This window comes from Nyctibius grandis, chromosome 7, assembly GCF_013368605.1.
Source record: "Nyctibius grandis isolate bNycGra1 chromosome 7, bNycGra1.pri, whole genome shotgun sequence".
Lineage (NCBI taxonomy): Eukaryota > Metazoa > Chordata > Aves > Nyctibiiformes > Nyctibiidae > Nyctibius > Nyctibius grandis.
This window is the reverse complement of record NC_090664.1, coordinates 19,448,170-19,475,292: the sequence shown is the minus strand read 5'-3', so window position 1 is coordinate 19,475,292 and position 27,123 is coordinate 19,448,170. Positions and strand designations below refer to the sequence as shown.

Genomic DNA, 27,123 nt, shown 5'->3' with positions numbered 1-27,123 from the left:
GCAGAGGTCAGAATGATTTGTAAAATATAATTTAACTTTTTGTTATTAGTAGGGCTTTTTTTGCTTAGCTTTATGGCCTTTTCCTTTCTTTAAAAGGAGCTGCAAGGAAAGGTCAATTGATGGGAGTACAGCTGATGCCTGCTGGGAGAGGGACGTAGCTTGGCATACAAAATACCTGGTCATTAGGACCCTCCCCAGAAGGATCTGAGTGCTGTAATTAAAAGCAGTGCTGTATTTTTGTATGCAGCTTCAGTTCTGGTAAGTGCTAAGCACCCTCAATTTCAACTGTACTCAGATCTGAAAATGATCAGTCACGGGAGCAATTCATGGTCTTAAACATTCTGGACCCTGTACCTTGTCGGTCTTTTAATGACATCTACTCTGTGTCTTGACCTCTACCCCTTGCACACTGATCTCTACAAAAAGGACTAAAAGACTGTGCTATTTAATAAAAAGGACATAGCAAGGAACACTAGATGGGTCTGAAAGAAGAAAGCTGTCAGAAATACATGGGATTTGATTAAAGATCAGGTACAGTGCTCTAGTATTTTACTTTCTCTATTTCTTTCTTCCTCCAGACGTTGTACTGTGTTAAGTGCCAAGTGAAGCAGCACATCATTGTTCTTATTTTTGCCGTCCTATCCATTTAAAGCTAAGTTTGGGTCAGGAATGAGAATAATCTTCTGTTTTCCTCCCTTGTCATTAGCGGGGCTTTGAGTGCTGAATGGCTTTTCAGGAGAGTTATGCATTTCCTTTTGTTTTCCTCCCTGGCGGAGTGGAATAAGCTACAGGCTGGTGAATTTTATTTCACTGAAGCGTTCCTCCTGGAAGATAAAATGAAAGCTGTGCTACAAATCTAGCCCCAAGTATGCAGTCTGGGGAAAGGCCAGTGTTTGATAATGCTCTTATGGGATCTAATGGGTCGTGTGGCAGTTCCCGTTCGCTAGAGCCATCAGCTGTGTAGCCTGCTCTAGGTGATCCTGCTTGGGCAGGGGGTTGGACTAGATGGTCTCCAGAGGTCCCTTCCAGCCCCAACCATTCTGTGATTCTGTGAGGGTAGCCTGACCTTCTGCAGACCTGGGAACGGAGAGGAGAACATCTTCAGTAAATGGGTATCACATGAGAGGAAAAAGTAGAACTTCATTATTGTCACTGTTCAGTTCATCTGAGGAAAACACATGTTCTGATATCAAAACTGGTGTTGCTAATTGTCATTTAGTGTCACCCTTTTCCATTTTCTTTGTTGAAGCATGTGCTCACTAAAAAATGAGCAAATGTTCCCTGTGCAGGGAACTTCTTAAATTCAGGATTTAGAAACTAAAACAGTGATTTCCTGTCTCTCTGTCAAAAGAAATCATTTCAATTATTTACAATTCTGTTCCCATTTCCTACCTTTGTTTCAAAAACGGTCAAAATAATTCTTAGTTGAAATAAGTACAGATACAGATAATTTTTGAGCAGAGCTACTCAACAGTCAACATCAGGGCTGAGTTGCGGGAGACTTTTGGGAGTTTTCTTTGTTAGGTACGTTAAATTCCTTTGGCATGTTTTGGGTTTTTTTTGTAGAGATCCTAATGTTAATAGGAACTTTGCCTATATAGCAACAGCAAAATGTGTAGCAAAATTTTATATTGTGGATTGGAAATTAATTTTCCTGTGGTGATTTCACATAAATTAAAACTCTTGAGGGGCAAATTTTCTATTCCCCTGAAATAATTTTGATGTGTGTGTATTCATCCAGGCACTGAAATTGATCCCATGAAGTCTTTTCTCTATCAGCATTCTCTTAATTCATGTGGGGAATAGTTCTAGACAGTTGGAAGTGCAACTTTGCTCTGAGCTATATAAAGTTGTGCATATGCATATATGTGTTGTGCATCTCCTTTGTGCACAGACACGTTCAGGACCTCTTTATAACCCTGGAAGAGAAATTCTTGACTTCAGAATAATTGCCCTTCCAAAAGTCTGAAAAATTTAGTTAAGCAATATTTTTATCTAGTATTTTTCTTTTCTTTTCCAGCACACAGTCACATAGCAGATTCTGTGCTGTAGAGGTAGGGATAAAAATCCTCTCAAAACCTCTGCCGTGGTGGACCACTTGTCATACTGTTCTGAAATGGCTTCTTTCCTATGGTACAAGTGGAGAGATGTAACTACCTTGGTGGGAGGGGAAGGGAGCAGAAGAGGGGGTTTATTGCATCCATCTTACACAGGACTCGGACACACCTGGAAGCCTCTCTCTAGACTGATAATTAAAGTAACCTAAAAGACTAGCTGAGACTAGATGCACAACTTCTAGATGGCTAAGTTGAGACAAATCCCTAGAAACATTTCACTATGCTCCTTCTGTCCGGGCTGAGTCTTTGGACAATCTGAGGCCTGATAGAGGGACCAAACTAGTTTGTCTCAGCAGCTTACCAGTAACTAGTGGGTTTGTGTCTAGATGTCCTAGTGCACAGGTATGTCTTAAGTGTGGTGGAAATTGAATCAGATTAATCTGTTTTAAGTATAAATTACATGCCAGTCTGACCCATCATTTCTTTCGCAGATTCAGGCAGAAGAGGATAGTGTTGATTTTATCTTCTTTGGAAAGAATATGCCAAGCACTGCATCCCATGGTATCCCTGATTTATTCTTGACAGGCTTATTCTTTTGACAGGCTTTCAGCCACTGGATTATCTCTGCCAGTGCCACACCATCAGAAGCTATTAGCTAAAGTTTAGGCTGTTCTTACCTCTTCATCAACCATCATGACACCATTTTATTAGCTTTGCACTCTGTATACTTATGTGCATTGGATCTTGACTAATCAGCTAATTGGATCTTGTTAATCGGCTTCTAAACTGCTTTTATTGGAGATACTTGGCTGAGATGTTAAGACTGTGTTCAGCATGGCTGGCATTTCTGCTTGGATGTAACGTGATAAATTTTGAACTCCAGATCTGATGAGATTCGCTGTTCAAGAAATATAATGTGCGTCAGTGAGCTGGGCCTGCCTGTTTGCTTGGAAATCAGGAAAAAAAGAGGAAAAGACATGAAATTTGCAGCTGGGAGGTGAGGAAGGTGTAGAGTTCTTGGTGTCCTCAGGGAGCAGTCCTGGCAGAAGTTAAGAAGTGTGCAGCTACTTACATAGCAGCTATTGCCAACATTGAAACATGTTGCAGCTTTTTTTCCAGCCCATCCTCAATTGTTTATCCTGGCTGTCTTGCTGGAAGTAACTATTTTCTCAGATCTTCCCACAGATATGCTTGTTTAAGATGTTTCCTGACCTTGTTCCATCCAGAACAAGCTTGGTTAATTTATGCAGCCTAAAAACCATGGCTTTAACCCTACCTGCTGGACTGTTTGGGAGCTGAAACATCTGGCGGGAGGGCTGTGCGAGGGAGCTGGGCAATAGTCTTTTCATTGAATCATAGAAAAGTTGGTTGGAAAGCGCCTTTGGAGGTCTTGAATCAAAACCATTTTCAGCACTATATCTGGTGAACCATGGCTTTGTCCAGCTTAGTCCTGAAAACCTCCAGGAATAGATACTGCACCGTCTTTCTGGGCAGCCTATTGCCCAGAATTTTGTTTCATCGTGTTTGTCCACTCTGAACCATCCAAGGTGTAGTTTGTGATGTTTGCCCCTTGTTGCATTGTCTCCTGCTACTGAGGAGAGCTTGGGGCTGTCATTGCTCCAGCTGCTCTTTAAGCAATTGTAGGCTGCTATTAGATTGCCTGTTGGCCTCCTCTTTGCCACACTGACAAAGCCCAGCTCCCTTAACCTCTCATTGTGGGTAATGTGCTTTCTGTATGGTGTTAGTATTATTCATGAAGAAAGCACGCTGTTGGTTCGTATTCAGTTTGGGGTGCACCATGACCCCCAGGTCATTTCAGCAAGGCTGCTACACAACCAGTCAATTCCCAGCCTTCAGTGATGTATGGAGTTAGTCTGCCTCAGACACCAAACTTTGCACTTCTTGTTGAACATGATGAAGTTTCTGTTGTCCCCAATCCTCAGTTTATCAAGGTCCTTCTGAACTGAATCTCTCAGGGAGAGATTAAGCTAAACAGTAATTTACTGTTGTCCACAAAGTTGCTGAGGGGTCTGTCTTAGCACTCTAGTAGTTGATAAAGATATTGAACAATATCAGCCTGGTATTGATACTGGGTTACTCTGCTCATTATCAGGTGCAAAGCAGTTGTGAAGCCATTGATTATCACCCTTCAGGACTGGCAGTCCAACCAACTGATTTTCAACTGGCTGATGTGATTGTGTGGCTATTATGTATGAAAAAATGACCACAATCAGGGTAGGTCCCTACATTTTCAGCTAGGGACCTACCCTGATTGTGGTCATTTTTTCATACATAATAGGCACACAATCATATCAGCCAGGTGTTTTAGCACCCTTGGATGAATTCCCATCCAGCCCCAGATACTTGAATAAATACATCTAGTTTTGCTGTTGAGTCCCTAACCAGTTACTTCCCTACTGTCAACTGCCTGTCCCTTTCCCAAACTGTAGAGGTACATGCAGAGGTCTGGAAGCAAGCTTTTCCATATTGCCTGTCAATGTGTTTATGCTCCTTCTCTGTTGCCTTTCTAACCAGCAGAACTGCTTCTTGGAGAAGATGTGTATCTGCATAGTGGGTGTTCATTAAAGCACAGGGAAGCTGGAAGTGCACAGACGGTGTTCCCGTCGCTCTCCCTCCAGGGCAGAGGAGTGCCTGCTAAAGATACCATCTTAATATTTACATCATTTCAGTCACCTGCTTTTGTACACATGTAGCAGGTCATGAGAAACTATTACTTTCCATGTCCCTGATGGCTATTTACAGTATGACTAATTTACCTCACCAGGCATTCTATTATAAATATGTATTATATTAGGATACTGATGTAAATGGCCATGTTGTTCAGAAGAATTACTCTGGTTCAATGTAATCCTTTTACAGTTATACTACAGTGTTACTGCTTTTGAATTCAGTGCAGTTAAAGTGTCATAAAATTGAAATATAGGAACTGAACCTGTCTGCAGTTTGCATATTTTTTACTTCAGAGACCAAGTAATGGCAGCTGGCTACATTCTGTATTTTAAAGTTAAGAAAAAGCAATGCATACATAAGACTTTTCCTGTGGTTATTCTGTGTGGGTACTGATGTATGCTGTGGGATTGATTATGTCCAAAGCACTCCAGAGTGAGAGGGTATGCTGTAGCTCTGATGGTGTCATGTGGGAAGGAACCTCCTTCAGCTTGGTTGTCCTGCTCTCAGACTCTTCCCGAGCCGATGTTGATGGCCATTGTTGGAAATGGTGTGTTGGGCGAGATAGTCATTTGGTCTTCCCTTGGTATTGCCACTTTTTTGTTATTATGACTTTTATGTCTTGATACTTTTAACTTTATCTTATACATATCTAGTTCAAATGAATGCGTTTTCTAGTACATTTTATTAGTAACTAGAATTTGTCAATAGGATGGATAAATAAATAATGTTGTGAAAGCTTTTTCAAGTCAAAGTTTTGGCACATCTGTTTGTTCTGTAATGCATTAATGGCAGCACGAATGTCCACTATTTCATTAATTGTATTTCTTATTCAAGCTGAAATGGCTTGTTCCTGGTTTAGTTTCTAGTACCAGAGAGTAACAAAAGAGCAGTTGACTTTGACCTTAATTCAGTTTACTCAGTGAGACATCAGTGTGCAAGGTCTGCTGCACAATTGTATTTCAGAATTATGTTTCTTTTAAAAGACATCTCAAAGGTCACAAGAGACACTTCTCAAAAGATTTTCAATAACAGCTTGTTTGCAAGATCAAATTCCAAATGAGTAAATGAATAATGAATAGAGCTGGAATTAGATATATAACAATAACTTTTAGAAGTGGGTAAGGTAGACATGTCCTTGTCCAATTTGAACAGGAAAAAGAAAGTACACTACTTCAAATCAGAAGAGACACCTGAACTGTACAGCTATTTGAGATTTGTTTTTTTCCTGGGTAATTCTGTCTGTCGCACCATACTTGGATTTTTCTTTTTTTTGTTTGCTCGTAACTTTTGTCTCAGTACTTCAGTTTACTTCCTGCACTTATCTGCTCCTTCGTGGACTTAGGGAGGACTTTGTTATTCATGAGGAACTAAATCAATCATCACTTTCTCATGTCATCTTGCATTGCATCAGCTTCCTTTTTCAGATGAAATGGATGGGTGTAGCTCTCTATGGAGTCTAGCAGGGCTGTTTGCTGGCTTGTTTTTGGGTGGTGGTTGCTCAACAGCAGCTTAAACATTTAAACATTGCAGTTAATTTATGTTTATCCATGCCAGTGCAAGGCTCGGAGTTTAAGCACCGTTTAGGTAAATGGGCGTTTTGCTGCAGTGATGTTGTACCATTATCCCTACAGTCATAATTGTAAAGATTTGCATTTTCAGTGGAGCTGGGTAAGGATTAAGAGCATAAGCAGGAGAGAGGGGGGGTTGTAAAGATATAAATGAGAGCATGATTTGTCCTGCCAGCATCCTATAATTGCTAATGATGCCTTAGAAGAAGTGAAAGAACTTGGGACTTTTGTTTGCAAGATTGCCAATTAAGTTGTTTACTGGGGGGTTGAAGGAATATTTTATGGAGTATGAGAGCTGCCACATAGCAAAAAATACCTTATCATTTCAAGTTTACTTTTCAGTCTGGAGCTGCATTCAAGTTTGAGTAGAATTGAAATTCTATTGAAACAGAAAAACTGAGACTTTCTCCACTGCACTGTATGGTCTGCTCTGCTCTGATTTAGTTCCCCGACAACATAAGACTCTGCTACCTAAGTTAATACATTAATATTCATTGGGTAGATCAGTATTGCACTGTTGGAGCCAATAAATTTTGGTTTAGTTTAAAATCAGAGGTGATATTTTATACATTATGTTAGCATACAATTTTTATTAGCATATCAGACTGTGAAAGGGTGATGCATTGCAGTAAAAAGCCAAGTATTTCAAGTTAATTGTTATTCCATTAAGTAGAAGTGGTGGTTTCAGCTAAAAGAGTGTAGAGAAATGTTTGGCTAATGAAAAGAGTGCTCAGAGTGATAATAACCGTTTGGTGTAGTGAAGATGCCGGCTGAAAATACTCACCTCAGCGGTCAGAACTGAAGGCCCTCAGAAGCAGGTGGTGAGATGGGACTAGTCCAGCCTGCAGAAGGACTTACGGGATGAGCCTGAGAGGCAGCAGTAGTTTTATATACTACTAAATATAAAGAAACTACTAAAAATAAAGAAAGAAATAAACAGCTGCCAAGATAAACATTCAGCAGCAGGTTTGTCTGACCTGACCTGCTGTTTTTGTCTGGAACAAGTAGTGCAAGAGAGCAGAAACCACATTAAAGCACTCAGTTAGAAGGTAGCTGGTAGACACAGGTGTGATCCAGCAGATTCTCCTGCGCTGTGCCGCCGCTGCCAGGGCTCTGCTCTGCCGGCGCACTGCCAGCCCGCACGGATGAGCGGCTCTTCTTGCAGGGGCTACGGCGAGGGCAGGGAATCAAGGCAGGCTGTTTTCTTATCCCTTTTCCTTCTCTCCTGCTCAGCCTCCTGCCGTGCTTTGGGCAGGTGTGGAGCCATCACTTTTTGGGATGTGCCACCAGGTGCGAACACAGCCACTCAAGCTCCTTCTTGATTTCCTTCCGCTTCCACACCCTACAGCTTCTTACGTCCTCTGCCATGGAGGGGCTGCAGCTGAAATCAGAGTGGAGGGAGGGAATTCAGCTCCCACTGCCTGCTATGGAGATCGCTGTTTGGAAATGTTGAAGGAAAGCTCCTGAGACTCATTTTGACTCACAATGCAACAGCAGTTTTCTTTCCCGTACCCGTCTTCAACGATGCTCTCAATAGCTACCATTGATTTCTGTGCCCCGGTTGGAGCACTGCAGCACTATAGGGCTATTTTTCTTGGGTTAGAAATATTTACTCCACTGAGCTTTGCACTGAAGATTGGATTTGTTTCTTCTGTCTCCCTTTCTTTCTGCTTTGCCTGTGCTTTGTGCCAGTGTAGAGGGCTGCTTGTTTTTGAAACGTGCTCTGTTATTTGAGGCAGCGGAAGTATTTGTGGCTCATTTTATGATGATGTCTAAAGGCCAGGTTTGAACTGGGATTCTGCTGCTGCACAGGGCTCGGGGCAAGGTGGCTCCATCCCCAGGAAAGCTCAGAGAGGCTTGGAGAAAGACTGTGTTGTTTTTCTGTCTCTTACAGGGATGGAGAGTAACACAGGGAGCATCTGGAAGAGTTAGAAATTAAACTCAATGTCTGAAGTTTCGGTACTGTCCTTTAATTGGAAACCCATAGTTTGTCATTTCGGGATGTCAGGGTATTCCGTCCTGATATGTACTTGAGCTGTTTGTCTTTTGTCTAGCTGGACCTGTGAAACTCTGAATAAAAAATCAGTAAACCCACAAAATTTATTTTGGAAGTCAGTGCAAAGAGGGAAGAAAACTTCCATATACTCTCTTATGAAAAATCCACTGAAACCTGCAGTGATCGAAAGAGTTGTAGTGAGTGTGTGAGATGGAGTACACAGTCACACTTGTAAAAGTGAAGACTGAATCTTAATGAGTATGTAAGGTAGAGAAATCTACATCCATATATGTTGGTAAATGTGTATGAGCATATTTAGAAAAAAGATGGACCTCGATGAACTTTTTCAGCTAGGTTAGAATATAGCCACTGGAACTCATCTATTTTTAAATCTGATTGTATAGTACTGGTGTTTGGTCAGGGCTGCTGTGTTTTACTTGTGTTATAGGTAAAGATTCAGGTTTCAGTTCTGAAATAAGGTTATCTTCATAATATTTATAGGTGAAGGAATTGGACTTAAACTGGATTTGAATTGAAAAGTGTTTGATACTGCTTGGGATATCCCAGATAACATGGGATTTTGATAGTTTTTTGGCTTAGCTTTTGGAGAAGTTTTTAATAGGGTTTTTTCCATCAGGTTAGATATTTATTTTAGTGATCAGCAGAATCTGTGTTCATCCAGTGGATAGTCTGTAGTTCTGTAGGTAATTCTAATCTTTAGTACTTTAGCAGTTCATGTAAATTCTGTCATAGGAGAATACTTCTGTACATCTGGACATGGGTGCAAGAATCAAGTGCCCTTTCAGTGGCAAGAGTTCTGGACTGTAAGGGATAAATCAGCCAGTGGCTGGCTCTGGCTACTATTACATAGTACATGAATAAAATTATTATAATTGTTAAATGTAAGTTATTGATACTTCAGTGTGAAGTAGATTACATTGCAGTCATTGGTACTGAGCTTAGGAGGGGAGCATGAGAACCATTTGCTGTTAACACCATGGTGGCTGGGATTTCTGAGCTCATGATGCTTATATATAATTCTGGACAGCTCTTTGGCTGAAGTAAATCACTCCCACCCTGCTGAAATCAATGGAGCAATTGTAAGTTTTATAAATCAAAGTTTGGCACTCTCTGACATAAAAATTTTTGTTGAATTGGAATATCATGAGGGTCTCAGTTGTAGGCTGCGTTCATTTTTTACCTCCTAGGAGATGTTTCTTTAGTACTGATTATGCTACTTTATTCCTACTTACATTCACTTTTTGATAAATTTAAAGCTAATACACATTTTGTAGCACTTTTTAAGTAAACCATGCGACTATTTGTCACCTATTGTTCAGAAGACAATAAAGATAGTCATTTACATGCAGAACAAGTGGTGCAGATACATAGCGCACTGGTCTAGGATATGCAAAAAGTAATATGCCTGCTAGGCTAACGCTTCTGTACAGCAGCAGGAGCAGTCAGGGTGCAGCTCTGAAATCCCGGTTGGAACTGGTGCAAAAAGACACCTGTGCTTTGAAGGACATCGCAACTTAAAGTTGAATCTGTTTTAAGAGAAATTATAAAAGCTGCAAAGGCTTTCTTCAGAGCTGGCATCAAACCATTTTGGCACTTAAGCAGTCATCTCTTCCATTGTTATAAAATCACTGGAGCATTTTCAAGTGAGCATTTTGAGATTAGCATTTGTACAAGGCTCTCCTGCTCTATTAAAAGTGCCTGCAATGCATTTCTTGAGGAGGTGTGATTTGCAGCTAATGATCACGAAGCACCACCTCACGTTGATTTTTTTGTTAGTGCTTTTGCGCCGGACCACTGGGTTGTTAGATGGAAGCTCACGTGTCACGGCTCCTTTTAGCCAAGGGTTATGTCATCGTAAATTGTCGGCGGCAGAACTTCGCTTTCTCCTGGATTTCACTATCTAATGGTGCCAATCATGTGCCTCGCGGACCTCATGAGATATACATGACTGCTGTCAAATCTGGCCTCCTCACTCCAGTGGGGACTGAGTTTTGGACCCTAATGAGTGAGAAGCTGGGAGGAAATGTGGTTCTTCTAGACAATAAATTAGTTTCAGAAAAGAAGCATTTCTCTATTAAAAATGTTTGCCATTTGGAGACTCTGGACCAGACTTTGCACAGCAGCAGTGTGAATAAATTGACTGGCATCAGAGAAAATGATGCACTGAAATCAAACTGCTGAGCAATAGAGTATAGGCGTGTCTCTGAAAATACAGTGAAGGCAGGTGCTGTTCTCTGGTGCACTTTAAGCAGGGAAGGATATGCTCAGGGTGAGCTGCAGTTTGCTTTTCAATAATTCACTCTTCAGCAGAAATAAGTTATTACAAAACCTTGATCCAGAGTAATTTTGTTATTTATGTGATGTGTCACTTCAATAAAAATGTAACATAAATGTATTGAGGTTGTTTTTTCTCATGCTTTCAGAAGGAACTAAATCTCCACCATTTTTCTTAACATTTATAAGCAAAGCTTCCTAATGTAATAATAAATCAGCTGAAGCTATCCCTTGTGTGTTTGTGTGATGCTCCGTGCTACTTGAATTTTTGTTGTTTGTTTTTAACACCATCTTCTTCTGTTTTCTAGCTATCTTTGTGTTGCATTCTGATGAAACTATTCTCTTAATAGGTAAGGGAGGATGTTGTGACTGGTACTTCTGACTGTGACATGGATACCTCCTGTTACCCTTTTGCTTTTCCATCCCTTTTCCTTTCATCTGTTGGATGCTTGCCGCACACTATAATCACGAGCACTTTTAGGTCAGCAACTTCTGTGTTTTATTTTTAAACTGCACTTGTTAGCAGTTGGACATAACACCAAACCCGATTTTGGGTTCCAAATGCTGCCAAAATGGGAATATTTAATGATAATAAAATGCTTTGCTTCTGTCTCATTTGGAGTTCCACCTCATCTGACTAAGCAATCAGCAGTTAGTAGGCAGATCTAAATGAAATATTATTACTCTATAAAACTGTTTAAATTTGAATAGCCTTTTATTTAAGATGCATAAGCATTTTTCCAACATTTGGTCTGCTAGGCAAAGTATATGCTGTAAAAGAAGCATTTATTGCTCGCTTGTAAAAATAAAATATAAAGTTGGTAAGTTAGCTGGAAGCTTGTAGATATTCTAAAAAGATGACAAGGTAAGATAAGCAGTAGAGCTAAGCTGAAATTGCTCTGGAGGTCTTTCTGAATAGCTGTCAGTTTTATGTTCTCCTAACACAATAATGGGCAGTCCCAGGAGGTGGGAGTCTCATGGGATAATTATTCTTCTGAGGTTTAGATTGGTTTTGCTATGCCTTTTCCACAGATGGGTAAGACTGCCTTATAATTATTCTCCTCCTCTTTCAGTAGATTTTTCTAATGTAGAAATTAATAGAATTAATTTTGTATACATGCACTGTATTTACATTACCTTGCATATTAATGAATTTCAAGCAATATGGAATGCTATCAGGTGGCAATAGTAAGTGGTCCAGTTAGCTTTTATCTTACAAATTGGATTTAAGTCTTGCTGTGCTTGCCTTCTCAGATGTATTTCTTCTTAATATTCAGGTTTATTTTCTGCTGTCATAAGCAGGCATATTTACTCTCAGCCTGGTTTACCTTTAACTATCCTTGAAAATAACAAGCACAAGAAGTAAACATTTAAAATAAATGTATATTTTACAATTGTTGAATATCTTTATGGTTCCTGGTGCACGAAGCTGACACAGTTGCTCACTGTCTCTCTGTGAGCATCAAATAATGTTGGTGAAATGAAGCAAAAACTTATCTTCATTTGGGGTGGCTTGTAGGGCAGCACACTGTCTCAGTCATTAGTTACAAACCTTTGGTGTTGCTAATAAAACCGCAGACAACCAGCAACCTCAGCCTCTGGATTCTCAAACAAATCTATACTTTGGGAGGTTTAGTTGCTAGGATGATCTGACAAGCTCTGACAGGCTTTCCGTGTATGATATAACAAACATATAGGAAAAGCAGGAAAATCTTTAAAAAAAATGTTTCACATGGATTGGTGTCTTTACAAGATGAAATATCCATCCTAGCCCTGGTGGTGTAGGAGGTGAGAGCATTAGCTCATCTTTTTACCCAGCTTTCCTGTCTCCCGAGATGGGAGCAGAACTGCAGAGCTGTGGTTGCTACTAACACTTGCAGTTCTTGCTTGGCACCAACCCTTCCCCTTAGCTTAAAAAAATTGCATCATATCACTTTGGAGATTTGCCAGACCTTTCCAAAGGAAAGGCTTGAATTTGTTTTGTTCTCCCCTCTCTGTGCTCCAGAGTAACATTAGTCAGTTTTGAGTCTCTGAGCGTGTAGACACACGTTTGTTCTTTGGGAGTCAAAAAATACTTGAACCTTCAACCTTGTTACGTTAGGTGAAGACTGGTACATTATCAGAGGAGCAAAGCTCTCCTTGGTTTCATTACTAGGAAGCAATTGATGGAAAACATCTTTTTTTGTATCCATAGCTATTGATCTGGCAGCATATTGGTACCTCCATGCGTGCCCTGTGAGCTTAGACACAGGGACGAAACGGCTCCTGTAATTCTGCAGTGTAAACAGCCATATTTCATTGTCGAGGCTGGTTATGTCATGGCATTTAAAGAATTCTGACTCATTTGCTCTTTAAAGGGGAGACTGTGCTGGGTCATAAAGATCAGCTGCTGATTTTGGCTCACAGAAAAAAAAAATGAGGATATCTGACATGTAAACTTTATCATTCAGAGTATTAATCACAGTAGAAACTGTACTTGCTTACTGATATTGTACTGAATATTGGTTATTATTTACCTTCTGGAAGCTTATAGCAAATATATTTGCTAAGCTTTTGATGATTATTACTTCTTTTCCCTGTGCCTCTGCCATGATATATATTAAATATTATTGTGCCAAAACCATAGCCTTATTCATAATTAATTGACTTTACAAAGTGTTTTAGTTGGGTGAGTTAGAGGGTTTGTTCAAAACTGTGGCACCTGTGTGTATCTTTAAAAATAACTCCAAGGAAGAGGATTTTTTTTTTCTTACTGTACTGATTTTATGACCAAATATCTGATGGATGAGCTTTTAAGTACTGGCTTGACTGTCTTCTGAGTGTATCAAGTGGGGTACAGTGGGGTAAGAAACAAATTTTCTTTGTGATTGCTACAAGGGTGAAAAAGATATTCCAGAAAAGTAACTGAGAAAAAATGTGCTTTCCCCTTCCTTTGTAATTTATTTATGTAAAAATAACCAGCCTATCTCTGATTATAGAGAAGCAAAATCCATTTTTATATGAGAATTACTGCTTTCACTGTATTTCGTTTACTTATCACGTATAAAGAAGCTTCGTGTGTTTGAAGACACTTAAATACAGTGTTCTTGTGTTATATGCATCTTTAGAATTTGCAAAGTAGGAAATTAGCCAGGCTACAGTCGCATTTTCCTTTATACATTACGGGTGGCTAAATTCTGTCTTCCCACTCAATGCCACTGGAGGCACTCATACATCTGCCCTATGAGCACCGGTTTGGATTTGTTTTGATTTGACGATGAAAATGTTAGAGAGATGTGGGGCATGCCTTGTATGGCATGCCATTAACCAATGTTTCTCTAGGGAAAATGCAGTCAACGACGTTGCAAGTTGCAAAGTGAAATTGTCACCTGTGCTGAGGCATTGGGATATTTTGCACAGCCCTGTTGTTTGATAAAACTTGTGGAAGACCTAAGTGTATTTTAAATTTTATAGTGTTTCATACGAGGTATTTTGCAAATATATGATACTGTAAGAACTCATTATCAACTGTAAAAGTGCCAGGCTGTAGTAAAAAGCTCTTGGAAGAATTACAGACTTCCACAAGGCAATTAAAATTCCTTCTGAGTAAGGAAACAATACATAAACCATATTCTTCCGAGGGGAAATAGCCCATGATAGTTTTCTAGCAATTTTAAATACTGGTAGTAACTCTTCTATTGCTAAGATGGCAGGGAGGAAAGTGTAGTTACATAGACCTAAGACATAAGAATCTTGTCAGAATAAATGTACTATTATGTAACTGAATTTTAAGAAGATAAACATTTCTGTTATTTAAATCCGAATTAATGCCTGCACGAACAGCAGTAGTGGGGGACCAGTTCAATGGTGGGTGGTGATACAATAGAAAAGACTTGTGAAGTGTTTGTCCGTTTGTACAACATATTTGAAGAGAAGCTGAGTGCCTCAGTAATAGCTGAGATTGATTAATCAAAACTATTTTTTTTGAGATTGAAGATCCAGAAACTAACTTCATGTAAAATAATAATTCAATTGGCCTTGAGTGTGATTGACACACTTAGATATAAAGCTGTCCACCAAAGAATGTAATGAAAAGAAAAATGTAATGTTTTTGTAACAGGGGAAGCACACGGGTACAGTATTGCTTCTTATCCTGGGAGCACTGATTATTCAGAGTTTTATCAGAGAGCTGTGGGAATGATTAATATGCTTTGCAGGTGGGTGGTGTTTTTCCTGTTTTTCGTGCTTTAATGTATAGAAGCAAATATTGCAGCAATACTACAGGACCTGTAAAGGAAGCCAAAGCAAGGTCTCATTATTTGCTAAACTTTTGTTCTTCTGCAGGTCATTATGCATGCCCTGGATGGCAGAGTAGTTCTCATCTCTGATGTCTGAGGCTTGAAATTGTGTTTAGGCTGCAGAGTTCGGTAAGGTCCCTAGTAGATGAGTAGCCCCTGTGCTGAGTACAATGCATTTTGTGATTTTTGTAAGTTACCAGTGTAAATTCTCTGAATCACGTGGCTTTGCTAAGCGAGATGAATTACTGTGTTTCCACTTGATTCGGAGTCTACAGTTTCAGCCTTTAAAAATACATATATTTCTGTATCCAGAGAAGGTTGGATGCAGGGCCAGATGGGGAAGATCGAGATGGTCTCTGAAAAGCTGTTGAACAGCCTCCACAGTCAACTGCAGGACTAGGACCACCTCATACCCTTGAACAGTCAAAAGCAAACACTTGTGCCCTTGCTTAGTTTTAACATGTGCCATTTCATCATCTCTCTAACAAAGTTACCAAAAGCAATGATTTGGATTTTGCTAAAGGTTAATAAGTTTTCAGGGAATGTGCTGGCTACTTTGACAAGCCAGATAAACGGGCATCATGTCAATGTATGAGTGCATTTCTGGAACGGGGAATTCGCTGACACTACTTCAACATAAATGCTTTAATTGAAATACTTCACGGTGACCCTTTTAATGCTGGTTTTTTGGTATTATTGCAGTTATTTCAGTCACATGCTTTTCCGTACAATGCCTGGACTGCTTTGCTGAGTCCAGGGATCATTGGCTGGAGGGTTCGGGGCAGAGGGGGTTTAGGATGCAATAAGTAAATGACTGGAAATGCGTTGCCACATTCTGCACAGTGATAAAATTACTTCAGCGGAGCTATTGTCATATATGCCAACTGATTATCTGGTCTTGATTTTTAGCCAGGAACTAACTGGTCATTAGTTAGAAGCTAAATTATATCTGTGTAAGATAGGAGGTCTGCTATTGTGATGTGATTTAACTTATGTCATGTGTTTATTCCTACCAAAGAAATGTCAATCTCTCAGTCAGGCAGAGCCTTGATTGTGTCAGTTAATGCCTTGATGCTTCTGGTTTATAGATTAAAAACATGAAAATATGAAAATAACTATGTTACATTTTAATTACACTGGCATTGGTGTTAAAATAGAGAATGGTACCAAGCAATGGGACATAATTGTTAGTGACCAGATTAATTTTAATGGCAGCTGTTAACTTAAACAGATTTTTGGCAATCAAGTATGAAGGAGATATTTTGTGGGTTTTTTTCATTGTCTACCTTTCTAGTTTTTAGACACAAACCTTTAATGACTTGCATGAGGAAATTCTTCATTGTTGCTCTGTGAACAAAATGCTTCAAAGCACCTAAATCGCAGAGGCTCTTAGATGCCATCCAAGGTCAAATAGATTCAGTGTGATTCAGCATTAAAAAGGACCTACGTGCCAAAGATTAGGCAGTGTGAATACCATTCTGCACTCTTAAATCTTACAGATTTCCCAGGAAATATTTAAAGCATTGAGAATATTTGCATCAGCTTACTTAGACTGCTCTCGGGTTCTTGGATTTGCTTTCTGGAAGAGCCTGTTTAATTCTATTTCTTGGGCCCCACACAGTAGCCCTAAGAAAGACTAGTCTACTAAAGAGACTTCTAAAACTAGAATTGTACAAATACCCTTCTCTTTTACACTTCTATTGCTATTGAGAACCCTGCTTATTCCTTCTCTCAAAATCCAAATTTTGAAATATATTTTTAATGCTTTTAATTCTCTTTAAGTCCGTGCAGAATAGACAGCTAGATTTTTTTAATTAAATGGGATATTGCTCCAATATGGATGGTCATGGCTGGCTGAACACCACTCACCAATGGCAGAACATGGCTCCCTAAGCTTTTGTTCTACAAGTTTAGCTGTGGATTCAAATAATTCAAATATCCTGTGATCTGTTGTAGTAGGTCTGTAATAATTCACTTATTTCACAGTCGTATTTTATTTGATACTTGGTAAGTCTTCTAAATTATTAAATTAACCTATTTGCATGATCTTTCATCTGCATTTTAGTAAAAGAGATATGCATTAAACAAAATTATCCATGGACTGACCACCTGTGTATTAGTGGAAAGATACTGTTTTGAAATCTGAAGCAAATGCAGGAGAGAGCACAATTTGGAAAGACTGATCCGTAGAAGGGACTAAATGAGCTACCTTTACAGCAGTGGCTTCTAATAGCAAGTTTATGGTAGACAAAAGCAAAAGATACAAAATAGCTGTGCATTTGTATTGTGGTTATTAAAAGCTTACTGTTTCAGTCTAATTGCTGTGCAAGAGAGAACTCCACCCCTTTTATGAGCATTTTTCAACATTTTAATTTACACACTATTGCTGGTTTGTTTTTTTTTTTTTAAAAAAAAGAGAATAGCACGGGGGGCGGGGAAGCACCCATCATCCGAATTAATAGACCAATTATAAACTATGTTGCAAATAAACAATTTGATCACTTCTGTTTCTGTGCCTTACACTGAAAGTTTAAGTGTCTCATTAAAGCAAAAGCTGAAGTCTCATTCCATATTTTAGCTGTCCATATACCGATGACGAGAAAGTTCAGTGATAAAGCTGGCAGCTGGCTCCTCCATGGGCAACTGTGCGTTCTGAATGAAACATTAAATAGAGCTTTTGACACACTGAAATGTTTCAACAGCCACATCACTAATTATTAACTGCAAGAGAATTAATTTTGCTCTTCAAAGGAACAGTGACTTTTCAGGAGCTAAAGAGAGGTGCTCATTTGATAGTATGATTATTTGCAACTTAAAAAATAAGAATGTTCTTTCTCAAAGTGTAGTCAGACATGCCTGCAAGGACAGTTACTGTGTGTAACAGAAGTAATCATAATGCCCAAAGGTATATGCCAAATGACAATCAAACATAGGAAAAAGTGCATATTTAAAATAGTTTGCAAAATGACTGCAATGCGAGATAGTTGTGTATGCATATATATTAATTGGTGAGAGGGTAAAATAAATGAAAATAGCCCTTCACCATCCACAAGATTAGCCATTAGGGGTTCAGAGAAGATGAAAATGAGCTTCTATAATTGATAAGCTTTAAGCACAGAGTGGAAATTAAATAATGCGGTGATGTTTTACATATTGAAAAAGAACTGACCTTATCAAAGAAGCCTTCTTATTACTCTTTCACTGTAATCTCTGTCCACCAATATTCGCTGAGGACCACCTGACTGGAAGACAGCTTGGCAGAGAGGGACCTTGGGGTCCTGGTGGACGCCAAGTTGAAAATGAATCGGCTGTGTCCCCTTCCCTTGAAGAAGGCTGATGGTATCCTGGGCTGCATTAGGAGGAGTGTTGCCAGGAAGTCGAGGGAGATGACCCTTCCCCTCTGCTCAGCACTGGTGAGGCCACACCTGGAGTACTGTGTCCAGTTCTGGGCTCCCCAGTACAAGAGAGACATGGACGTCCTGGAGAGATTCCTACAAAGGGCCACTAAGGTGATGCAGGGATTGGAGCATCTCTCCAACACTGAGAGAGCTGGGACTGTTCAGCCTGGAGAAGAGAAGGCTTAGGGAGGATCCTATCAAAGCGTACAAATAGCTTCATCCTTTCCATGAAGGAAGGTTGCAAAGAGGATGGAGCCAGGCTCTTTTCAGTGGTGCCTGGTGGCATGACCAATGGCAATGGGCACAAAAATGAGACACCGGAGGATCTGTCTGAACATCAGGAAACACTTTTTCACTGTGAGGGTGACCTTGCATGGGCACAGGTTGCCCAGGGAGGTTGTGGAATCTTCATCCTTGCGGATATTCAAAAGCCGTCTGGACATGGCCCTGGGCAGCTGGCTGTAGGTGGCCCGGCTTGACTAGGGAGGTTGGATCAGATGACCTCTAGAGGTCCCTTCCAACCTCAACCATTCTGTGATTCTGTGTGATGTCCATCCCCATTACAGGCAATTGTATAATATAATTCTGGCTGTATGAAGAAAAATATAAGAAAAATATATGTGCCTAAAGAGTACAAACATTGTTGATCTTTCACATAGCCTGTTACTCAACAGTTACATGTTATTGTTACATACATAAATACATTTTTCTTATTTTTATGTATGTAATTAATAATACATGCTAACTTAATCTTTTGGAAACAAAGCTATAAATGTGAAAGTGTATATGGTAAAACTGTGAAAAATTTCTTCAAAGGAAATATTCAAAAGGCATTAAAATACTAATAATTATTAGTCTTGGTCCTGAAAATAACAATGGAAGATGAAAAAATTAGTAACTAGATTTGTTCATCCAGTGAATCATTTATCTGCACACTGCCAGTAAGCCAGTGGCTTCCAAATTGGCTCTTTCTCATGCACAAGTGTCTTTTCTTGCACACGCAGGTCATAGTTTTAAAATTAGTTTTTACTGGAAAGGAAGTCTGAACTTCAGACAATAGTGGCAGAAAATCCAGGCTGAGGCAGTTCTTCCAAGGTGAACTGCAGGATATTTTTTTGTAATCCTTTAGAAAGAACACAGGCAAAAAAAGAAAATCTTTTCTCCTCTTTCATAGTGGCTACAAAGAAATTAGCAAAGAATGATAGTCACCCTTTGGTAGCTGTCCTGCTGCTAGTCTGCATAACTCTCTACTACCACAGGAATCATTAATACTTTTTAGAATATCTAGAACTGGGCATGACGTATAACTACAGTATGGATGTTTGTTACTGTTCCCCTTATAATTAGAAATGCCACTTATAAGTTAGAAATATTTTGTTCATGTGACATAATTTGTGATCTTTCCTGTAAAACAGAATTTCCTGTTTCCAGTGCATTAGCAGTCTTGGTAGTCAGAAGAATCAAAGTTTTAGCTTAGTCAGTATTTTATTAGACCTGCTTTAGTTAGGTCAGTCCCAGTGCTGGTAGCACAAAACTACAAGCGTTGGCATTACATCATCATCTTCACAAAGTACAAGGAAGTAGTAAAAAGCAATTCAGTCATTCCAGTGTCTTTCACAACTACATCCAGAAAGGTGTCACCTTTGGTACAGAGCCAGGCATGGTGAAGAACAAGGTTTGAAGTCCATGGATAACTTTACTTGCTATATAATTAGTGTAAGCCCATTTCTCAGAAATTGCGTAAGAATGGGTCTGAGTAATGTATTAACCATTTGCCACCCATTATTTACAGGAAGACTGTCTTCTGTCTTCATGTTTCTTTTAAAAAAAAACACATGTAATTTTACTTTTTACCTGGCTGCTTAAAGCTTTGCCAACTTTTCAGTACTCCCTTTACTGTAGTCTTTTTACACTTATTCAGCTTTACAGTACTCCATCAGCTTCATGAAAATATTTTATTCCTAAGATGCTTTTCATTCTCTCTACTCTGTGAAGAGTAAAGCAAATAAAGTGAAGAACTAACCTGCTTTTCCTCACTCCCTCTTTCCAATTCCACAGTATCATTTTTAGTTTGACAATTTTCTCCAGTATCTTTTCGTGTCAATTATGCACACAGTGAGAAACCTTCTGGTATCTGTAATATTCCCCAGGAGTCAGCGCTCACCATTCCTTTTGCCTTTCTGTTTAGCGTACAACTAACTTCTAGTTACTTTTTTAGGTCTAATAAATATTAACCTTCTCAACTGGTACGTTTCAAAGCTTTTAGTTAACAGTATTACCTGTAATGTTATTTGTGGAAGTCTCTCAAGCTTTTTTGCCAGTTCTAGTCTTTCCAGTGAGTACTCCTTAGGTTTTCTGGTTTTGCTAAGATCATTGCTGATACAGTATTGGTAAGACTCGAAATAATAAAAAAGACCACAGTGAGTCTCTCTAGACTCAAGACAGATGTATCATAGCTGGCCATGGGCCTTTTTCAGAACCGATACTCATCTTGTGCTCCGAGTTTCTCCTGTGTCAACTGCTTTCAACCTTAGCTGGCTCAGTTGCTGAATTTAGACATGAAGTCACTGTCGGAACTGTGAACCCTTGAAGAAAACGACAATAGGAGAAACTCTGTCTTATCAGCTAAGAGTACCTCAGTGAACCCTTTTTCCCATGCTGCCAATCACAGTTGTGATAGGCATTATGATCAAAGTTCGTATTAGGAATATCATTTAATGAGAGATCAAGACAGGGCATTTTTCATTTGTGCCAAGTCTGATTGATTGGTTGATTGATTGATTTTTGCTAAGTGGCTCAAAATTGAGGTCTATGGTCCTGGCTGAGACCATCGCCATGTGCAGAACTGAAGGCAGAAGCTGTGGGAGTTGAGGTGTCACATGGTAACTGAGCAGACTGTATCATACAAGGAGGACAATGTATTTCTCTGGTGACTCAGACATGGTAATTGCTGTCCTAAGGCTAATTTCCACGCTGACGGCTATGTAGAATGGCATCCTCTGCTGTACATGGCCCATGTCTAGACAGGAGCCCAGTGGCCTCCTTCCACAAAGGGAGCAAGAAGTCTATATCTGGGCTCCATTAAACATCTCCCTGATCCTTAAGCATGATCTCTGTCTCCAGGTTGCATTTAAACTAATTGTTCTTTATTTCCCTTCAAATGGATACCATTAAACATCATGCATGATAGCTTGACAGTAACATTATTAATACTATCACCTATATGGAGTGTTGTTCGTACTGTGGTTTAGGGACATGTTATCAGCTGCAGGGATCACAGAGGATGTTGCAGTGCCTTGTATGGGTGAATGTGGAGCTGGTGACCCGTGGTTTTCCTTCGAGTATGCTGCCCTTAAGAATTATTTTAGCTACTGAGGAATGGTCTGTCCACTCTTTCCTGGGCTGACAGATTCATAACCGTGACAAATCTAACGTAATCATCGGGAGTTTTGTTTTATGACTATCTCCTGGATGATTGTTCTCCACCTAGGCTGCAGTGTTTCCACACCATCAGTCTGTCTCAAGCTAATGAAGCACTTTATGGCCACTTGTAGATCAGCTTTCACTGTTCAATTTACTGTGTTCTTTCTAATTAATTCGGAAGACTAAAGCAACAACTCATACTCGTTGGTTTTTGGTTGTTTCTCCCACTATTATTTCCTTTTCTGACGTCGCAAGTATAGACAATCAGGTATTTGCATTATCTCAATGTTTCTTCTATTGGAAAAATATATTAAGTGAAAAAGCAAATTTAGAAATTCTCTTGCAGTAGTACAGAAGTATGATAGAGGATTTTAATACACAATATTATGGTGTTACGGCAAACTATATGTGGAGCAACAGATGTATAGAAAAAAGAGAGTAATATATTACCATTATAATGTAAGAGGAGAAATTAGTCAGCTCTTGCATGAATAAATTTCACTGATCTCATGAATAGCTTCATATAATTTAAAATAATCCTTCTGCAATATAATAAACTTGCAAGCTAATTACTCTTGGATTGCCACAGCATGGTATAACTCTGTCAGGCTGGGAGTGTTTTGAATTTTGCCAAAGTTGTGAAGTGGGTACTGTTGAGACTGGAGTTGAATGGGTTTCCCGATCAATATATCTGCAAATTGTCACAGGGTATTATTCCAGGCAGTAACTGTGAGCATTGCTAAATTGATCCTTTTTTAAAATGATAGAGTTAAAAGTGGCAGATGGTAGTTAATGATTAACATTCCTAGTAAACAAACTTTTGCAGGGATATATTTAAAGTGGTTGCATGTATATAAATAGACAAGGAGTATGAGCTATGCAACTATAATTGAATTACATTAGCATAACTTAAGTAGAAGTTTAGTAAATACCAAACACCTTAATTAACTTGCAGTGTTAGGAGGTTAATGACATACCCCTGTAAATGACTCTTCAAAGTGTTTGGCAACATGGCAGTTTAGAGCCGGCTAGTACCTGGTACCCCACCCTTTGTGGCTGGTGTATGGTAACTTCTTTAACTCCCACCGCTCATCCTTGGTTTCTGCTGGGGTTTCTGGAGGTTGAAGCAAGAACCTTCCTTGCAGAGAGCTGGAAACCTCCCTGTGGAGTGGGACTGTACACTTGCCATGCCCTCCACCTGTGCCTGTCTGCCTCCCAGCCTGGAGAGCCCTTTTCTTGCTGGGCTCTTAATATGGGATGTGGGGGGTTAGCTCAGGCTCTACAAGCTTACACTTTTAAATGCAGAGGCTCTGCTTCCTCTGCCAAAAATCTGCCCAGCAGCATTGTATAACTCTCGCACTAACAGAAGATACCTACTCTTTGTGCTCCTTCAGTCGATAAGGGCAATAATTGTCTGCTTCCAATTGCAGGTTTTGCAGTCTGTCCTTTTTCTAGCTTTTTATTATTTTTGCTGATGCAGTTTCTGGAAAACATGCCAATTACATACTCTGGTGCGTTGAAGAAGTATGATTGAATCTCGTTGTTGGAACTGTTGGGTCTGTGCAGTGGAGTCCAGCCTGAGCTGTGCATCTTTTTAGCTAAGGCCTGTGTTATTCATTGATGCTCATTCTATAATCTTAATAGTGGGGTTAGAAGCCTAATTGAAAACCAGTGACTTGTCTGTTTATCATGCCAAGTAAAGTAAATAAATAATGTAGTTACCAGTCTAGTTAATTATTTTAAAAATACTAGCGAGTCAGGAAGCTATATGCAAATTGGTAAGAAATTAATTCCTGTTACATTTGAATAATTTGGAAAAAGCTCATTGGATCCACAAGTGGTTGAAATTTATATTCTTCTCTCACATAGGAAACCGTACTGTAAATGAGCTAGCATCTCTCTTGGGAAAGAAATGTGAATTTTGCTGACAAGCTGAGGTCTCTCAGCAGAAAAATGCAAGCTGACAGTTTGACCCAGTGGCCAATTGACTGATTTCTTTCCCTGTTTTTACTTCTCTTTTAGATGCTGAAGAATACCAGCCTCCAATATGGAAATCATACTGTGAGTATATGAGAAATTTGAATAATCTTAGTACCTTACCAAGGTGTCACTGTTAGGTCTTTTCCCTTTCTTTGTTCAGAAAAAAACGCATAAATGTACTAGGTGCTTGTAGAAGTTACTGTATGGGACAGCAGTGAAACCTGAACTTTTCTGGTTCTCCGTGGAGCAAGTGCTGCAGGGTTATGACTGCCAGACTGTCTGGGTTGCCTTACAAGTGTGCAAATCCTGGGTTTCATGGTTTCTCTGCTGAGACTTTCAGGAAGGATTCCAGAGGTAGAGGTTAATGCTTCATGTGTTTACTAAAGGTCAGTATACTTGTCTTTTTATATGGGACACCAAATCACTTTAAGATAATAATGTTTTTGATCCTTAGCAATAGAAGCTGATTGATTTGAAGTGGTGGTTTAGAAGTTGGAGACACCATTATCAGTTGTTTGAACCTTCCTGTCTGCCTTTAGAAAAATCATTTACATAGAGTGCAGTGCAGAAGTGCATATTTTATGCTCTTCTTGCTTTGTTCCAAATGTATTTTCTAATAAAGGAGCACAGATCTAAGACAAAATATTGGCTTTTAAAACCCTTACTAAAGATGGCCTTTAAATTTGATCTTTTTATTTTAAACCCTTACTGGAACTTTAATGAAACTGTAGCTTTGGGTATGGAGGGTTTTTTTTTTTTTCTGCTGTTTTCAGATACAGAACTATCCTAAGGAAAAGTTGTCTCTTTTATTGTGGCAACTTCAAATTCAGTACAGTGCCATTACCAAAATGGAACTACAAAAAGACAAGGATCACAGTAGTTACGTGCATGTACATGTATAATTTTAAAGACTGGAATAAACTTGTTGACTTCACTTATATGCACATTAAACTACCTTGCTGACTTCAAAGATGTCACCTCTATGTTACCTGAGAATGACATTCTGCCTCAGAATGGACTGGAATTTTTTTCAAACAAACTTTGAGTATGTCATTAAATTACAGAAATTGCTTCTCAGAACACTGTTTTCTAGAGACTTTTTTTTTTGTTGCAGTATTTTGAATGTGTAAGAAAAACCTCCTTAAAAGTCATCAAGAATGTATTCATTTGTGTTGGACCATTCCAGTGTGCTTTGCTGGGTACTTGGAAAGAAGCAGACACTTGAGCGGGTTTTTTTTAGAAGAGGAACCTGGCTGACCCAAAATCACTGACAAGACCAGGATTTGAAATGACAGATGTTTCCTTTTTTTGCAGGAAGTTTTCGTTAAAAAATCAGGGAATAAGCACATGCCTTTACCTTCTCTTAGTTGCCCCACTGGTGCAGCAGGAACATCACTGCATGCAGTGAAAAAGTTTGGTTACTTTTGCCTCAGAGCTTACACATAGTCCAAGGAAACTTTTTTAAAAATTAAAAAAATCCAGAATGAACTAATAGTGTATGAATATATAATTTCCTATTCAGATATATGTAGGATGCCAATATTGTGGTAATGACAAAGTCATGGCCTCAGCATCTGAACTTCATGCATGAATGACCTTGGAAAAAGTTACACAGCTCCAAGATGCAGAAAATAGTTTAAGGTTACAGAGATTTACTGCTGAGACTGCTTAGCCACAGACATACGTTTTTCATTGCAATGTTAGGTAATGTATGCTTCTTCACTCTGCTAGAAAAATCCCAATCTGGTAAATTAATTATAGACATTATGTCCAACAATAGCATTAGTCTGTAAAGTAATCTACTGTCCTGTCTCATCACAGTTTTAACTTACTATATTTCACTCTTAGCAGCTTGTGTTTACTGCCTATTTAACAATTAGTTTCAGTGTATTTTAGCTAGTAACTTTTAAAGTTTGCTAACATGCTATTAAAATACTTTATGTAGAGTTTTGATTTCTTTTTTAAGTCCTGGATAAGTTTGGGTGCACTATGTTGCCTTTTACTAACATCATGATCAAGGCTTCAATCCTTCTAGCTTCTCAACAGAGGCAGATTTTCCTGTTTATGCAGGTGAAGTATTCAAATAAACAGTATTGCACATGTCCATGGGCAAATGCTGATCAAAGTGGAACAGCTTTCAGAATCCAAGCCTTACTCTTTGGCATAATGTACAAGCTTGTTTTGGCCATATTTGGAAAAGACGGACACTTCTAATGCAGAAGATCCTTGCTTGCTTAAGAAGAATTGTTAGAAGGTACATAGGTTTCACAGATTACAAGGTTTTTCAGACTTTTTCTCATAGCCCTGGGACACAGAGAATAAAAGAAATGGCAAGAATAATTTTTTATTACCAAGAAGGGACTTGGGGAAAAGATCTGGAAAGTTAGTAGCAGTCAGCAGTGTCTAGGCAGTGAATTTGATTGCATTTATACCTGAGTAACAGATCAACAAATCAATATCCAATAACAGATTTCTTTTTGTAGTCTCCTGTATGTTAGGAGTATTATACGAAATAGCATTTTGCCTTTTTACTGTCACTGAGGTTTGAAAGAAAGGAAGATAAGAATCACAGACATGTGGGTTGGCAGGGACTTCTGAGGTGAGCTGATCTGGCTTCCCACCGACTATTGTCAGCTCTAGAGCAGAACAGCCATGGCTTTATCTACCCGAGTCCTGGAAACCTTCAGGGATGGAGCCCTTGCTTCCTTTGTGGGTCACCTGCTCCAGTGCTGCACTGCCCTCTTAGAGCAGAACCAATGATCTTACCTGCTTCACGTGGTAAGTAGGCAATTTGTTTGACTGCTGAAACAGCGTCGTCATTTTTGACTTCCAGCTACAGCACGTACGTGCTTGAATTTTGGAGAGATGTAAAACCACTCGTTTTCTTCTTTTACGACTGTTGAGATTGGCATGTGCTAAGCAATGTCAATGCCACTTCAATGTTTGTTTGCATTATTTAAGATCAGTACGCTGATGTGAAGCAATCTGGCAAGGCACAGGGCATCAGCTTATGCCATGCTTCAGCCCCTCACCAGGTTTCCCTGCCTTCTGCCCTTCATCAAATAATAAGCACAGTGTCTGAGACTCAGTTTTGTTAGAAATTAAGGCTTTGTTTCAGCCAGGCACTTAGGTTCCTAATTAAGCATGTGAGTAATCCTGCAGAAATAGGACAGCTCATATTGTTCAAGCTCGGCATGTGGATAAATGCCTGACTGAGATGAGGCTGAGGAGGTAAAACTAAGGAACTCTATGAAACATTCTCAGAGAGAAGGTAGTATGTTTCTTTGCTGCTTTATAAAAGCAATGATAGGAATTTTTCCTCTTTGCTGGAGCATCACTGAACACTAGTCATAGGTGAGTTAAAGGAGAAAGCTTGTGTCCCTGATACACTGCAGAATGAAAAAAGTAGGAAGAAATTGGTCATAGTCCTTCTTCCCT

The 27,123-nt window shown here is 39.3% G+C and overlaps 1 protein-coding gene across 1 annotated transcript in view; it reads left to right on the top strand.

Annotated features, from left to right (window-relative positions):
* The window catches only part of CHN2 (chimerin 2), a 170,549-nt gene that overhangs the window by 45,155 nt on the left and 98,271 nt on the right, over positions 1-27,123 (top strand). The window contains exon 2 of the mRNA XM_068404668.1: positions 23,728-23,766. Coding sequence (XP_068260769.1) covers positions 23,728-23,766 — 39 coding nt within the window. The remainder of the gene's footprint in view (positions 1-23,727; positions 23,767-27,123) is intronic.